This window comes from Hypoxylon fragiforme (assembly GCF_022984875.1).
Source record: "Hypoxylon fragiforme strain CBS 206.31 chromosome Unknown GGS25scaffold_7, whole genome shotgun sequence".
NCBI lineage: Eukaryota > Fungi > Ascomycota > Sordariomycetes > Xylariales > Hypoxylaceae > Hypoxylon > Hypoxylon fragiforme.
Window position 1 is genome coordinate 2,929,536 of NW_026054762.1, and position 14,899 is coordinate 2,944,434.

A 14,899-nucleotide genomic window follows, 5' to 3' on the forward strand; every position below is an offset into this window, starting at 1 on the left:
ATCTTCAATCAATCCTTTCCATTAACTTAGCAACTACAATAACAATCATTATTCTGACCTTTGGTACATAATTACCACCCGTGATCACGGAACACCCTTATCTTTCCAACAGGTTGTTGCAAGGCGGCCGAGACAAGCGATACCTTGCCGCTTTACTTCGTAGATACCTAGGTTAGTAGCTCCTAGAAAAAACATAGGGACCTACATAGGTACTAGGTAGTTAAATACATGCATATTACATTACATACCTAGGCACATACTAATACATATACGAAACGCTGATATGTACATGCTTCGTGCCCGTGACGAAAAGCGAATACCTGCTGTTGTGCTGCTAATACAATAATGCCCTTTACCCTTTTACCCTTACCCCTTACCCCTTACCTATGTACCTAGGCAGGCAGGTTTCTATCAAGTATGTAAGTTAAACCGTCAACCTCTACGCTTCTACGAAAGCAAAGCAAAGCAAAGCAAAGTGCATAGGTACTAACCTTAGGTTATCACCGTCGTCTGAACCGAAAGAAGACGAAGAAATGTAGGTAAGCACCTAAGTAGGTACAAAGGTATGTGCAAATACTTCCGCGAAGAGACGTTGGAAATCTGGCGGGATGGATGTGTAGGTAGGTAGGTACCTATTAAAGACACGCAATTCTTTGCCGTCAACTTCTCTCTCACCCCCCTTTTTTTCTCTTGCTATCCCGAACCACATAGAGCCGCAAAATTAGCCCGAGGGGCAGGAAACCCACGGCAGCACTGCATATGCAATAGGTACCGAAGGCATACAAGGCATTTAAGTAGGTAGCCACCAAGACAAGGAACCAAGTAAGGGCTGCCAGGAGCAGCTTTTTTTTTTCTATGGGTTAGAGTAGGTAGTTACAGGCTTGGGACAGTTTCGCAGACAGAGGGAACCTTATACAGGATTACATTAGGTAGGTAGGAGGTAGATAGGTTAGTCAGTCCCCCAGGGATACCGTATCCCAGACAGCCAGTATCCGACCCCCTTCCTACGTAGCTATACCATCGCTCGATTTAGAAAGTTTAGCGCAAGCACACTAATCGATATACATAGCTCGTGCATCGCTTCTCAAATCGTCGAGACCATCCTTCTCTTCGGCAAGCTTTGCCAGACAGCAGTAGCTCAGCAGCTAGTATACGTAGACCCAGCATCCGAATCACTATCCGGATTCCTCGGGCTCCCCAGTATCGCCAACTCCATATGCCCCTGCGGGATCGGCTTCTCCAAGATATCTATATCATCCTCCCCTTCCCCCTCCCCTTCCCCTTCTCCGCCAACGGAGTACCCCTCATGCACACAACAAAGGCGAAACCCGTTCTGCGGGCCGTGGCGCGTAGTCTGGTAGATGAGAAAGAGGAGCGTGTGCTTGAGCGTGTTGGTTTCCTTGTGGATCTGGCCGCGGTGGCAGATGTGCCAGCGGACGGAGCCGGGGGAGTTGGATACTTGGTCGAGGGGCGCGGCCTCGGCCACCTCCTGGAGCATTGCGTGGAGAGGGAGGCCTAGCTCGGAGTATACTTGTTGCTTGAGTTGACCTTTCGATAGACGGGGGGTTGAAGGGAGACTGCTGTCAGCAGAAGCCATTATGTCCGTTGGTTTAGAATGACTAATGTATTGAAATGTAGCAATTCGTGGTAACAGAAAGAGGTAGGTGTAGCTTATGAAGAGCAAGAGGTTTGAAGGTTGAAGGTTGTACTTTATGGCAGCCTGAATCTAACCGAAAAATCGTATATATCTAGTGATCAAAACATCTCAGGGTGTTTTTCGTGAGAAATGATTGCCGGGCTTAAAAATAACTGGAATTCAGCGGCTGGTAAACACGCCCCACACATATGGTATATATGGAGGTAGGTGTTATCTACAAGCCCACCAGTGCACCAGGCACCTGGAAGGCGATCCTGAAGCATATACGGGTCGGCCCGGGGGCCCGTTCCTAATGCACTGCATAGGCTTGCATAGTAAAGTTTCCATTACCAAGGAAAGGGGAGGTACATAGGTTCTGGCAGTGCATCTTTTCGTGCTTATCGCTAGCAGCCCTACTACCTATCCCACCCTCGCCGGCGCGTTGCTATAAATTGTAGCGTTGGACTGCCTTTTATCGAGGATGAGCATCGGGCACGCGCGCCTCATGCTGTTACAATTCTCAGTGGCTGGCTCGAGCGCGAAGAGTCCGGCTTCCACAACCTCGTCAGCTTGCGAGCTTCATGTTGGGATACCTCTGTCGATAGCGTCGGGAAGTGTTACCGCACCAATATGAGTAGAAACCCGTTGCATTTTAGGGTGGACGACAGTACTAAATATCATGCTAGAATATTCGAGAGACGGAGAAGAGAGTTAGCTCCTTCGAGCAGCCTACATATGTAGGTTAGCGTATTGTAGTTACTTCTATGTAATTGATGTTACCCCATGGGCAAAGGAATCAAAGACCCGGTGGAGATTCAGGCGCGGGGACTTTAGACGAAAAAAATGAATCATTTACCTAAGCGTCGAGATTCCGATATTATAGATCGGAAAATGTGTGGGTATATAACTAAATACTGCGTGTGTAGGTGAGATGGAGTCCACTTGGCATCTTGGGGAGTCTTCAATGTTACCAATAAAAATGAACCTCCCTTTGTAAAAATACCGGCATCGTCGTCCGGAAGGGCGCGCCGCTAGGATGAATTGTTACCGCATACGGGGCTAGTGGAAGCTAAAAGTCGGTAAGAATCTGACGACGCTCCACTCGGTACCCTCCTTCACCGGAGGTCCAACAAAATGATAAAATGATAAACTTGAACCAAGATCAAATATTGTTCGACTTGTGATTGTTATCTTTTCCTTGCCGAAATTACCCTTTTTACTGGTAAAATCATCCCTTTACCTAGGTAGCAACCTCGATTCGTGTTAAAGACTTCTATATGGCAAGCCGTGATATAGAGTTGGAGTCCATCGTCCATCCGACGCCAAGGATCGGAATCCCCACGACTTCAGCAGATAATGGCCGGGACTCTGAGCAAGGAAGCCCACCACCCGACGGAGATAGACAGGAATTCTCCTTGCCCCCTGTCGACGGCGGCAAAGACGCATGGCTTTTCTTAGCCGCTTGCTGGGCAATCGAAGCGTTGGTCTGGGGTAATTATGTTATAACTTAACTCCCTTTCTTTGGAGCTGGCTGCTGATTGCTTCGCAGGCTTCCCATTTGCCTTTGGAGTCTTTCAAGACTATTATACTACCAATGAACCCTTTGCAGGGTCGCCCAACGTGGCCGTGATTGGAACTTGTTCCATGGGTATCATGTACCTAACGGCACCAATTATCATGGGTCTATGTCGTCTCTTTGGCAAATGGGCTCGATGGACGTCTCTACTCGGGCTATTTATCATGTGCCTCTCGCTTGCCTTGAGTTCGTTTTCCACGACTGTCCCACATCTTATCGCTACCCAAGGTATCTTTTATGCTGTTGGTGGTGGTATCGCCTACTGCCCCTGTATCGTGGTAAGTGTAGATACTCTACAAAGTCAAAGTCAAAGATATGATAACAATGCAAATGTGCTAACAAATATAATGTGACTAGTATATGGATGAGTGGTTTGTGCAGCGTAAAGGCTTAGCCTACGGCATCATGTGGTCCGGAACGGGTATCGCCGGAGTAGTGCTACCTCTCTTCTTAGAATGGCTTCTGCACTCTTTCGGGTTCAGGACGACGCTCCGACTGTGGGCCGGGGTATTGTTTGTCTTAACGGCTCCCCTAGCCTTTTACATCAAGCCACGCTTACCTTACTCGGCCTCGAGCCACATCAAACCCTTCAACCTAAAGATGTTTGCGATGTCCACATTTTGGCTGTACCAACTCGCAAACGTCGTGGAAGCCACAGGGTTCTTCTTGCCAGGGATTTATCTTCCGGCTTATGCTCGCAGCGCCTTTGGCGCCGCATCATACAGTTCAGCCACCACCGTTCTTCTGGTCAATGTCGCTTCTGTGTTTGGGTGCGTGGCTATGGGCTGGTTCATTGACCGATTACATGTCACCACCTGTATACTGCTATCAACGATCGGCGCAACAGTCGGGGCTTTGGTTATATGGGGGTTGTCGCCATCTCTCCCACTATTATACTTCTTCTGTGTTATGTACGGCTTGTTTGCTGGAAGTTATAGTTCTGCATGGCCTGGCATCATGACCGATGTGGTTCGAAAGGCAGAAGCATCAGGACAGGGCTACATCGACCCTAGCGCGGTGTTTGGGTGGCTTGCTGCGGGTCGAGGTATTGGTAATGTGATCTCGGGTCCGTTGAGTGGCACTCTGGTACAAACCCTATCATGGAAAGGAGACACTGCAGCATACGGCTATGGGAGTGGTTATGGCAGCCTCATCATATTTACCGGTGTGACAGCTTTGCTAGGGGGCGCGAGCTTCCTCTGGAGACGAATGGGCATTTTGTGAAGTTGGCCAATGTCTTGACAGACGAAATATATTAAACGGGTACAACCTTTTTCATATGCAAAGCACCTTGTAGGGCAATAGGGCGTTATTTTGTGCAGGGTTGATGTTTGACAAGAAAAGGAAAGGAAATAAAAAGCAAGAATAGTCGGTATCTAGGTTAGGGTAGGACCGGTAGGTATTTACAAAGAGCCTGATACACCATGTATATGTGCTTATTGATAAGATATTACTAGTACTAGGTAGTACATGTAGTACTGTAGTACTGTAGTACCTAGGTTAGAGTATCAAACTTTACATAATATCACCGGAATCACTGGAATCACTGGAATCACTGGAATCCAATCGAAAGTAGCTTATTATCTGGCATAAAAGTTCCAAGAATACCAATGGGGATATATTTGCCGTTACACAGCCTTACACGTGCATTAGATGCAAGCACTTTTCAAATTATATTACTTTGATTGGTCAATTGGTGTGTGGAGCACCGGCAAAATTCGGCGTTCAGCAACTTACCGAGAATATTTATGTACATATATGTAGGTGTTAGTTAATGGGCTAGAAGGGCTAGAAGTCACTTTCTGCTGCTAAAAAGTGTTTCGGTGGTGGAGTTCAGACGGGGTCCGAGGGGCAATGTTCATACAATTATATACAATACCTACGGTAATTACCTAAAGTACATACAATACAAGTTGAGTACGGAAACATTTGTACTAAAAGGCCGTGTATTCTCCGCTGTCGCAAAACACAGATACCTCCAAGGCTATGTACTTATCTAAACTTTAGTAACCTTGATCTTTTTTCCATCTCAACTTTTTCTTTCCCTTTTCCTCTTACTGTATTGCCTTACTCTCCTACTCTTACTCTCTTACTCTCTTACTATTCCACTCATCTTGCCAACCTCTCCTACTCATTAACAAGTTGGTGGGGTTGTTTCCATCTCGACCAACTTCACTGACTTCCCCTGTTGCAAAACCTTTGTCGTCAGTCAAAAACGAACTCTTTTGAGCGAATTCACCACTTGTTGCGAAACTCGATATCCAAATTGACAACGTCTATTAACGTTTTACCCTCTTTCCTACACTGCTTATTCTATTCGTCTACCGTTACCAAAATCAACCAAAATCAAAATGTCTTTCTCCAGTCTTGTCCAAGATTTAACCATTCGCGACGGAAATACCCCACGTCAGCCTCGAGCCACTACTTCTTCTGCTTCTACCATGGATGACCGAGCTTCCCACATCTCCCGAGCCATGTCTTACGCAAGTACGGCAGCTACTAGTGTAAGCATCGCTGGCGATATCTCTAGTCAGCTCCACGGTGGTTACCACCATCCCCTTGCTCGATCCTGGCAAGCCGAGCGACAATTGACCAAGGTTAGTTTATATGTTTCCTTTCTGTTTCCTTTCTGTTTCCTTTCCCCCCAAAATAGCCCTCAACGCAAACACCATTAACTAACAATTGTGACGCAGTCAATGTTGATCTACCCTCTCTTTATATCCGATATCGAAAATGACGAGACTTTAATTCCCTCCTTACCCGGCCAACACCGCCGAGGTGTTAACAAGTTGGTCCCATTCCTCGAACCCTTAGTACGAAAGGGTCTGCGATCAGTCATTCTCTTTGGAGTTCCCCTCAAGCCCGGCTGCAAGGATGCCCTGGGCACTGCTGCCGATGACCCGAAAGGTCCAGTCATTCAAGCGATCCGTTTGTTGCGACAGAGGTTCCCTCAGTTGTTCATTGTTGTGGATGTTTGCCTCTGTGAATACACGTCGCATGGTCACTGTGGTATCCTCAGAGACGACGCTACCTTGAACAATCAGCTATCGGTTGATCGCATCTCTGATGTCGCCATCGCCTATGCCCGAGCTGGTGCCCATTGTGTTGCGCCATCTGACATGAACGATGGCCGTATTCGAGCTATCAAGTTGAAGTTGATCGAGGAGGGAATTGCGCATAAGACTTTGTTAATGTCATATGCTGCCAAGTTCTCCGGCTGCCTTTACGGCCCCTTTAGGGATGCTGCTGGTTCGGCGCCTTCATTTGGCGACCGAAGGTGCTATCAACTCCCACCCGGAGGACGCGGGCTTGCACGACGAGCCATAGTCAGAGATATTGGCGAAGGAGCTGATATCATTATGGTGAAGCCAGCTGCCCAGTATCTCGACATCATTAGCGATGCGAAGGAGCTAGGCAAAGACCTCCCCGTTGCTGCATACCATGTAAGTGGAGAATATGCGATGGTATACGCTGCCGCAAAGGCTGGTGTATTCGACCTCAAAACGATGGCCTTTGAAGTCACCGAGGGAATCCTCAGAGCTGGTGCCACGATTATCATCAGCTATTTCACACCGGAATTCCTAGACTGGTTAGACAACTAGTTGCCCTCTCCGAAGAACTAAAAGAAATGGTGGGAGCGTTATAGCATAGGTTGGTGGAGTTACTGGCGTTTAAAGAGATAGGCTATCTGGCATGCCATTGAAGACGACATCACGAATATTTGACAGCATTTTGCTTTTGACGTCGATACCATTTATCGGTTGCATAAATAAAGTCGTTATCTTAGGTTTCTATATCCAATTAACTCGTAGAGAGGCATGACAATGCCTTGCAGATTAATTAAATCCATACTACTAGTACTAGAACAATATATTTTATGAATAACCGTATGATTCCCAATGGGGAGTATGAAAGCGTGTCTTAGATAGTCAAATAAGAGTCTTGGGATACACATAAAATGCCCAGCCAAATCGGTGATTTTATGCCCAACTTACACCATCGACCCTTACCTTGATGTTATCTTGGACGACTTGGCATGTTGATAAACGAGATTACGGAGTCCTACCCCATTAAAGCACTTCTATTTACATACCTACCTACATAGTAGTAGGCAGTTCTTGTCTTCCGAAAATTTCTTGTTGATCTGCCGTCGTAACTCTTCGTAAATCGTCGTAACTGATAGTTACCATGCCATGCCGTGCCATGCCGTGCCCATCATGGGCCTTGACGCGCAAGCCCCACGTTGTAGGTAGTAGGCGAAGCGGCCTTGACATCCCGTTCACTGCGACCTACCTGCCTGCACATAGTTAATTAGATACCGAAGTTCGTACTGCTGTTCAGGCATGTATGTATTGTACATAAGGCAACTGTCCCCATCAGAAGGGGGTCTTATACACAGGTATGTAAATGCTTAGACAACTTATGTAGATGAGTTGGAGAAGCCTGCTAGAAAGCCCCGGAACGACTCACCCCACATATAACTACCCCCCATCCAAAAAACGCTTGGCCGTTCTGCTTGAGGAAGGTAGTCTATACCGATGGTATGTCTTGGCTGGCTGGGTTCGAGGCCGTATTCTGAGTCTTGGAAGGGGAAACGTTCGGTTGCGGTGCGATCATCGTGAACTGACGACACGGGTCACACAACCAACCACATGCCTAAGGTAGGTAAGGTAGGGTAGTCGGGTCTAGAGCTATGGTGTGCGAATACGCAGCTAGATAAATATAGCTATAGTTAGGTGGTATGTAGATAGGAATATTAAGGGTATCCATATTGCTTGGGTATATATATATATATATATATATGCCCAGATGTCTAGCTCCCCTCCGTTGTCTTGAGGTTTAGATGTTGACCGATTTGCCCACTGCCACCTTACTTCCCTCAATAATTCTATCCACTCGCTTAGAATCATGAAGGTACCCAGCTCCGCCGTCGCCCTCACGGCCGCGAGCGCATTGGTCTTGACCGGTAGCGCGAAGCCGCTGAAGCGCAACGTCAAAGTCGACGATGTAAGTAGAAATCAAGGAACCAATTGATTCGAGTTGGGAGAGAAATACGTTAGGAAGATACCCCGCTGACTAGGGATAAAAAAAATTCACAGAAAGCATTTATCGATTCCATCGTCATCGACGACCTGCTAGGCTGCGCGCAAGACCTGGAAGACATCGCGTACGCGACCCCGGGGAGAAACCGAGTACGTCCCATCTCTCTCACTTTTCCCCCATACAAGTACTTAGCCAGTAAAACTAACAAAACCCCCCCACAGGTCCACGGCTCAGAAGGCCACGCCAACACCGTGTCCTACATCGTCGAGCAGCTGACCTCCCTCGGCGACTACTACAACGTCGAGCTGCAGGAGTTCTCGACCGAGGTCACGGTCGGGTCCAACGCCTCGCTGACCGTCAACGGCGAGACCCTCGAGGCGGGCACTTTCTCGTTCGCGAATAACGGGACGTGGACTGATACGCCGGTGGTTAATGTGGCGAATCTTGGTTGTGATGCTGTATGTATTTCTTTTTTTCACCTACCTACTAAGTAAACAAAACAAGTTACTCCAGAGACTAACGATGCTACTTACAACTAGGCCGACCACCCAGCGACTCTAAGCGGAGCCGTCGCCCTCATCGCGCGCGGCGACTGCACATTCGTCCAGAAGCTCACGCTCGCGGGGGAGAAGGGCGCCGTCGGTGCCATCATCTACAACAACGCGGAGATCGGGCCAGCGACCGGGACACTGGGCGGAGTGAACGACTTGGTAAATAGCCCCTGCTTTACTTCCCAACACACCTACCTACCTACCTACCCAGACTAACCACATCTCCAGATCCCCGTAGGCGGCATCTCCCGCGCCGACGGCCTCCGCCTCGTCTCGGAGCTCTCCAACAGCACCCTCTCCTCCGCCGGGGAGTTCTGGCAGTACATCGCGAACGCCACGAGCCACAACGTGATCGCCTCGTCCCGCACCGGCGACGCCTCCAACGTGCTCTTCCTCGGCGCGCACAGCGACTCCGTCGACTCGGGGCCGGGGATCAACGACAACGGCAGCGGCACGTGCGGCATCCTCACCGTCGCGCGGCAGCTCGCCGCCGCCGCCGTCGGCGGCGCCATCGCGAACCAGGTGCGCTTCGCGTGGTGGACCGCCGAGGAGGAGGGCCTGCTCGGCGCCGAGCACTACGTCGCGACGGCGCCCGCCAGCGCGCTGGAGAAGATCCGGCTGTACCTCAACTTCGACATGATCGCGTCGCCCAACTACGTGCTGGGGATCTACGACGGCGACGGCAGCGCGTTCAACCTCTCCGGGCCCGCGGGGTCCGCCGAGGCGGAGGCGCTGTTCGAGGCGTGGTACGGGGAGAGCGAGAAGCTGCCGTTCGTGAGCTCCGAGTTCGACGGCCGCAGCGACTACGGCCCCTTCCTCGAGGCCGGCGTGCCCTGCGGCGGGCTCGACACCGGCGCCGACGGCATCAAGACGGAGGAGGAGGTGGCGCTCTTCGGCGGCGTCGCCGGCGAGCTCTACGACCCCAACTACCACACCCCCAAGGACAACGTGACGAACCTCAACCTCGAGGCGTTCCAGACCACGGGCCGGGCGATCGCGCACGCGGTGGCGACCTGGGGCACAAGTTGGGAGGGGTTCCCGACGCGCAACGCCACGGCCACGCTGGGGAGGAGGCTGTCGCCAAGCTTGTCTAAGAAGAAGTACGGCCCCTTGATGAAGAAGAAGAGCAGGCGGGGGAAGAAGGCGTACTGATTGATAGTATCTATTGTGTATAATGATCTGCCTACCTACAACCTGCCAGTAGGTAGGTAGGTACTGTACCTACGTAGTGGGTAGGACCTAGATAGTTGATGAAAATGGATATGACGGACGGCTTGACTTACTGTGATTACTACCGAGAAACCAGCCTATCTACCCGTCGCTAGCGAGTGGATGGAGTTTTATAGCGTTATGTATTTAGTATAACTAGATTGTATATAGAAAAATTCTTATCAAGCCAATGGCATCATCATAAATACACTCATGCAAGGTCCGTAGATACTGGAAGCTTTAGTTCTCGTACAACGGCTCGTACCTGATATGGCATTATGGCAGTCTAGATCCGATTCGAGCTTAAACAATTCCCCATTGATATAGAAAACGCAAACTCAAACAAGGAAAAAAGAAAAAAAAAAGCGTTCAATCATCATGACATGACCTTGATTTCCATCCCGCATCCTTCTAAATATTTACCTAACAGTTAACTAACCTACAACGATCCCGAAAGGGCGGTCGACTCGGGTCGAGAAGCACGCGATTCAGCACGAATAATGCAATGACAACGGCCCCTTGCATTGGAGCACGCGGGCTGACGCCAATCATATCCTATTCCGACAGCCTACATGTATTGTACATAAGTTACATAACAGTGGTAACGGTGTTACGGTGGTAACCCAGCTTTATCTCGCATAAGTGCGGAGGAAAGTGTGGAGTTCAAATTGGAGTCAACAAGCTGTTTTTTTTTTTTTTTTTTGGTTCGGTTCGGTTCAGTACGATATCTCCCACTGTAGTTCCGAGGTTCTTTATAGGCATGATATTCGGCATAATATTCCAGCGTCAGCATCATAATTCTACCCGGTAGCATGTAAGCAAGCTACATACCTAAGCTACCTAGGTAAGCTACCTACCTTGTAGGCAGCAAGTTCCCAGATTTCTTCTTTTGCCTATCAGACCTCATCCATGCCAGCTCCGGTGACAATCTCCAACCCAGCCGGGACGAATCGACACGAGGATGCCAAGATCCCACCTGCCTCTTTCATCCTGATGACCTTTAGTTAGTGCTGAGCTTCGGCCCAGGTCTTGGTCGATGGAAATTACGGCATGGCGCAATCCTTCCAAGATACCAATGTAATCTACAGTATCTACATGCAAGCATCATACATACATACAGCTGTTGATATTTTACCTGTTATACCCCGCCTAGCTTCTTTGTCCCCGGCTCCAACAAAGGTATTAATTATATGGCTGCCTTCACTGCCTTGAGCCTTTCTTTCTTCGGGTAGACCTTGCTATTGTCTAAACTTCACCTACCCACCTAACCTTCCTAGGTCCAACACATAGGTCGGCGTAGAGAAAAGGTTAACATAGTTTTGTCGCGCCAACCGTGAAGATGAGGGTTCAAACACAGGCAGTAGTGGCCTTGGCTGCTGTGCCTACCGTCCTCGGCATCACTCCCGAGCTCATGCTAGCTGCCAATCGCTACGGCGCCGCCGCACCGAACCCCAGTGGTGTCCGTATTTCATGTTTCACAGCACACATTCCGCGCGGGAGGCTAACCTATTACGTAGGAATTCGCCATCTACAGAGTCTCCAATTACACCTTTGAGACTCAGAAAAGGTCGTCGCACTGGAACAAGCTCGACCTGAAGACCGGCGACATCTCCCTCTGGCATGCCGGTTCTGACATTTCTGAAGTCGTCTTCGTCGGGCCTACACCTTCCAGCATCATTTATGTCAATGGTACCAACGAAGAAGGAGATGGAGGTATAAGTTTATACTCCGCAGACGCCAATGCCCTGGAGGATGCCAAATTAATTGCCTCCTTACCTGCACCTTATTCGGGTCTCAAGGCAGCGCAAACTTGCTCAGGCGATATTCATTTCCTGGTGTATACAAAGGCATACCCAAATGGCACCGCATACAATGAGGCTTCTGCGAGCACACCCGCCAGTTCCGCGAGGATCTACACATCAGCCTATGTTCGGCATTGGGTTAGTAAATTGATTGATCAAAATAGCCACTGACAAATTGAGACTAACCACTGCTATCAGGATACATGGCTCAGCCAGGAAAAGAATGCTGTTTTTGGAGGTGTGCTAAAAGGAGATGACGGTGGCTATTCGTTTTCCGGGGAGCTCACCAACTACGTCAGTGGCATCTGCAATGTTACCTGTGCTGAGAGTCCATACGATCAAAGTGACGAGAGCGACTACGACATCTCACCTGACGGTAATAATGTCGTTTTTCTGACCAAGGATACTTCACTGCCTCTCGCCAACTACACGACCAACGTAATCTATCAGGTACCGTTCACCGGCACGGCCAAGGACGCTGTCCCCATCAATGCCAGAGGTAGCACCAAGTATGCCGAAGCTCAGGGTGCGGCCACGAGCCCGAGGTTTTCCCCCTCGGGAAAGCAGATTGCTTATTTCCAGATGAATGGGATCAATTACGAGTCGGACCGCAACATACTGTACGTAGCCAATGCGGATGCCCAAGACTTCAATGTGACAGCCCTCGCGCACGACTGGGACAGGTCGCCGGATAGCTTGGCGTGGTCCAAGGACTCGGAAACCATCTTCGTCGTAGCTCCCGATTTAGGCCGGCAACGAATCTTCCCCATTCCTCTAAGCGCCGGTGACTCCTATGTACCGAAGAATATCACGAACGAGGGTGTGCCTGCGGGATTCTATGTCTTGCCCGATAATTCGATTCTGGTGTCAGATGCCAAGATTTGGAGTAGCCGAGATATATATACCATCACATCGGAGGGCGAGGTTTCCAAGACGTACTTCCAGGCTAACTTGGTTGACCCTGCTTTGGCCGGCCTCGGCCCGGAGGACGTCTCCGAGTTCTACTATTCATCCAACACATCCGAAATCGAGCAGCAGGCCTGGATTATATATCCAGAAGGGTTCGACGAAAACAAGACTTACCCATTGGCCTTTATCACCCACGGTGGTCCACAAGGTGCCCACTACAATACCTGGTCGACTCGATGGAATTTCAAAGTTTGGGCAGACCAGGGTTACGTCGTTATTGCACCAAACCCAACAGCAAGTTCAGGTTGGGGCCAGAACCTGACAGACGCCATCCAGGGACGTTGGGGATCCTACCCGTACTGGGACTTGGTTCACGTTTGGGACTACGTCAACGAGAATCTCAAGTATGTCGACACGGAGAATGGTATCGAAGCTGGCGCATCTTTCGGAGGATATATGACGAACTGGTAAGCCTTTTTGACTTTCTGTAAAGCTCTAGGTACGACTGTGTGGGTGCTAACGGGTATTTCCCTTCAGGATGCAAGGGCACGAGCTTGGAAGGCGATTCAAGGCGCTCGTAACACACGACGGTAGCACGTCGACGCTCAACCAATACGCAAGCGAAGAGCTCTGGTTCATGAACCACGATTTCAACGGGCCATTCAACCAGAGCGGATTCGTACCCGGATCGCCGTATTACGATTGGAACCCGCTATTGTATGTGGACAACTGGGCCACGCCGCACTTCGTGGTTCACAATTCCAAGGACTACAGGCTGCCCGTTAGTGAAGGTATCCTTCTGTTCAATCTCCTCCAATCGAAGGGCGTACCCAGTAAGCTACTCAACTTTCCGGACGAGAACCATTGGGTTCTAAGCCAAGAGAACAGCCTCGTCTGGCATACTGAGATCTTCAAATGGATCAATTACTATAGTGGTATTAGTAAGGCTTCGAGTCCTTATTAACAAGGTAGACAGTTTAAAATGGGAAGAGATAGATATCTACGGATAAGTCTGGTCTAATCCTGTAATACCTAATATACCTAATTAGACATGATCGTTTGATGAAGCGAAATGGTGTTTAATGTTGTGTGATCTCTCGTGGAATTAGACATGTACAATGTGTTACATAAGAGCCTATACGGACAATAGAGAGGAACTCATGCGTAGCATTCTCTTAAGGGGTTCAATACATCAACGATATTCTTCTTGAGATGACAGGTACGTGGTTTTTTTTAGGGGGGAGGAGTTTAGTTTTTTGTTTTTTTTTTTAGACTTGTGACAGAACTGTATACGAAGTACCTAAGGTTAGTAGTAATCAATATTTACCTAAGGTGAGGCGAGATCCATTTAAACTTTCCTTTTCCCTTTCTTTAGCTTCCGTTTCATGCCAGGTACTATCTAGGTACCTGACGTCAGTTCTCCATCACAGACATTGACCGTTTCAACAACCGGTTGGCATTCCATTCAAAACATTTTCATGTTCGAGTCTAATGGCTTAGTTTGCTGATCTTTTATATTCTGGGAGACTTCATTATCCAGATTTCAAGGAGCCTATGAAGCATGTCTGCCTATGAAAGAACATTAAAATGCATAAGTGTTTAGTCGGGGACGATCAGTATAAAAGGTTCTGATATGTAGGTATAGGTATGTACTTGTACAATACAATACATACCTGCATAGGTAGTGCTGAAGGGAGGCACTCAGGGGATGCCCCTAATCTTGCCGAAACCAACCCTATTTACTAGCATCTGCATGCTGTAAACGAACCTTAAAATCACCTGGGAACTTAGGTGAGTGCCTAGGTGCCCCCACGTTCAGCACGTTCAGCACGTTCAGCACGCCTCTCGGAAATTTAACATGACAAGTCCCAAAGGTTAGAATCAATCAAGCTTTTTACTCCCTGTCTCTTTGCCTTTTTCCCCTGCATTCATGCATTTTTATGGAATATGGACGGAACTCTCCACCAACACTCAGGGCATATCTCATGACCCAAGATGATAATAATGGGGAGAGTGGCTCTCAATCAAACCTCAGATGTCGAATTTCCATAATACGCGCGTTGTTTGTCTATCACTTAACCATTGTGTCATTTTTTATGACTATGTAGCCCACAAAATGCACAAAGTACCGGACATACTACTAGTAGTGCTAGGTAGTTCTACAACCACCGTA

At 48.8% G+C, this 14,899-nt stretch overlaps 5 protein-coding genes across 5 annotated transcripts; 4 read left to right on the forward strand and 1 right to left on the reverse strand.

Moving 5' to 3' along the window:
• Nucleotides 1-1,138: 1,138 nt before the first annotated feature.
• Nucleotides 1,139-1,597, reverse strand: GGS25DRAFT_524118 (uncharacterized protein; the record flags this gene model as incomplete). The annotated part of the gene is made up of 1 exon (XM_049264543.1): nt 1,139-1,597. The coding sequence occupies one exon, from the start codon at nt 1,595-1,597 to the stop codon at nt 1,139-1,141; it is 459 nt and encodes a 152-aa protein (XP_049115114.1).
• A 983-nt stretch (nt 1,598-2,580) lies between these two features.
• GGS25DRAFT_501335 (MFS general substrate transporter) lies at nt 2,581-4,755 on the forward strand. The gene is made up of 3 exons (XM_049261916.1): nt 2,581-3,127; nt 3,186-3,490; nt 3,570-4,755. The coding sequence occupies exons 1-3, from the start codon at nt 2,914-2,916 to the stop codon at nt 4,434-4,436; spliced, it is 1,386 nt and encodes a 461-aa protein (XP_049115115.1). The 5' UTR covers nt 2,581-2,913; the 3' UTR covers nt 4,437-4,755.
• Nucleotides 4,756-5,006: 251 nt separating this feature from the next.
• Nucleotides 5,007-7,129, forward strand: GGS25DRAFT_501337 (delta-aminolevulinic acid dehydratase). The gene is made up of 2 exons (XM_049261917.1): nt 5,007-5,809; nt 5,906-7,129. Exons 1-2 carry the CDS (start codon nt 5,564-5,566, stop codon nt 6,812-6,814), a joined length of 1,155 nt encoding a protein of 384 aa, XP_049115116.1. The 5' UTR covers nt 5,007-5,563; the 3' UTR covers nt 6,815-7,129.
• A 991-nt stretch (nt 7,130-8,120) lies between these two features.
• On the forward strand, nt 8,121-10,490 carry GGS25DRAFT_533533 (Zn-dependent exopeptidase; the record flags this gene model as incomplete). The annotated part of the gene is made up of 5 exons (XM_049265682.1): nt 8,121-8,219; nt 8,312-8,404; nt 8,477-8,713; nt 8,795-8,965; nt 9,035-10,490. 5 exons carry the CDS (start codon nt 8,121-8,123, stop codon nt 9,956-9,958), a joined length of 1,524 nt encoding a protein of 507 aa, XP_049115117.1. The 3' UTR covers nt 9,959-10,490.
• Nucleotides 10,491-10,697: 207 nt separating this feature from the next.
• GGS25DRAFT_501344 (alpha/beta-hydrolase) lies at nt 10,698-13,978 on the forward strand. The gene is made up of 4 exons (XM_049261918.1): nt 10,698-11,474; nt 11,533-11,955; nt 12,016-13,193; nt 13,264-13,978. Exons 1-4 carry the CDS (start codon nt 11,355-11,357, stop codon nt 13,688-13,690), a joined length of 2,148 nt encoding a protein of 715 aa, XP_049115118.1. The 5' UTR covers nt 10,698-11,354; the 3' UTR covers nt 13,691-13,978.
• The last annotated feature ends 921 nt before the right edge of the window (nt 13,979-14,899 follow it).

Bases quoted from the DNA above. Each gene is read 5' to 3' on its own strand.
- GGS25DRAFT_501335 (XM_049261916.1), top strand. From the start codon at position 2,914: ATGGCAAGCCGTGATATAGAGTTGGAGTCCATCGTCCATCCGACGCCA. The intron at 3,128-3,185 runs GTAATTATGTTA...ATTGCTTCGCAG, and splicing joins AATCGAAGCGTTGGTCTGGG to GCTTCCCATTTGCCTTTGGA. The intron at 3,491-3,569 runs GTAAGTGTAGAT...TAATGTGACTAG, and splicing joins CCTACTGCCCCTGTATCGTG to TATATGGATGAGTGGTTTGT.
- GGS25DRAFT_501337 (XM_049261917.1), top strand. From the start codon at position 5,564: ATGTCTTTCTCCAGTCTTGTCCAAGATTTAACCATTCGCGACGGAAAT. The intron at 5,810-5,905 runs GTTAGTTTATAT...ATTGTGACGCAG, and splicing joins CCGAGCGACAATTGACCAAG to TCAATGTTGATCTACCCTCT.
- GGS25DRAFT_501344 (XM_049261918.1), top strand. From the start codon at position 11,355: ATGAGGGTTCAAACACAGGCAGTAGTGGCCTTGGCTGCTGTGCCTACC. The intron at 11,956-12,015 runs GTTAGTAAATTG...CACTGCTATCAG, and splicing joins CAGCCTATGTTCGGCATTGG to GATACATGGCTCAGCCAGGA. The intron at 13,194-13,263 runs GTAAGCCTTTTT...ATTTCCCTTCAG, and splicing joins GGAGGATATATGACGAACTG to GATGCAAGGGCACGAGCTTG.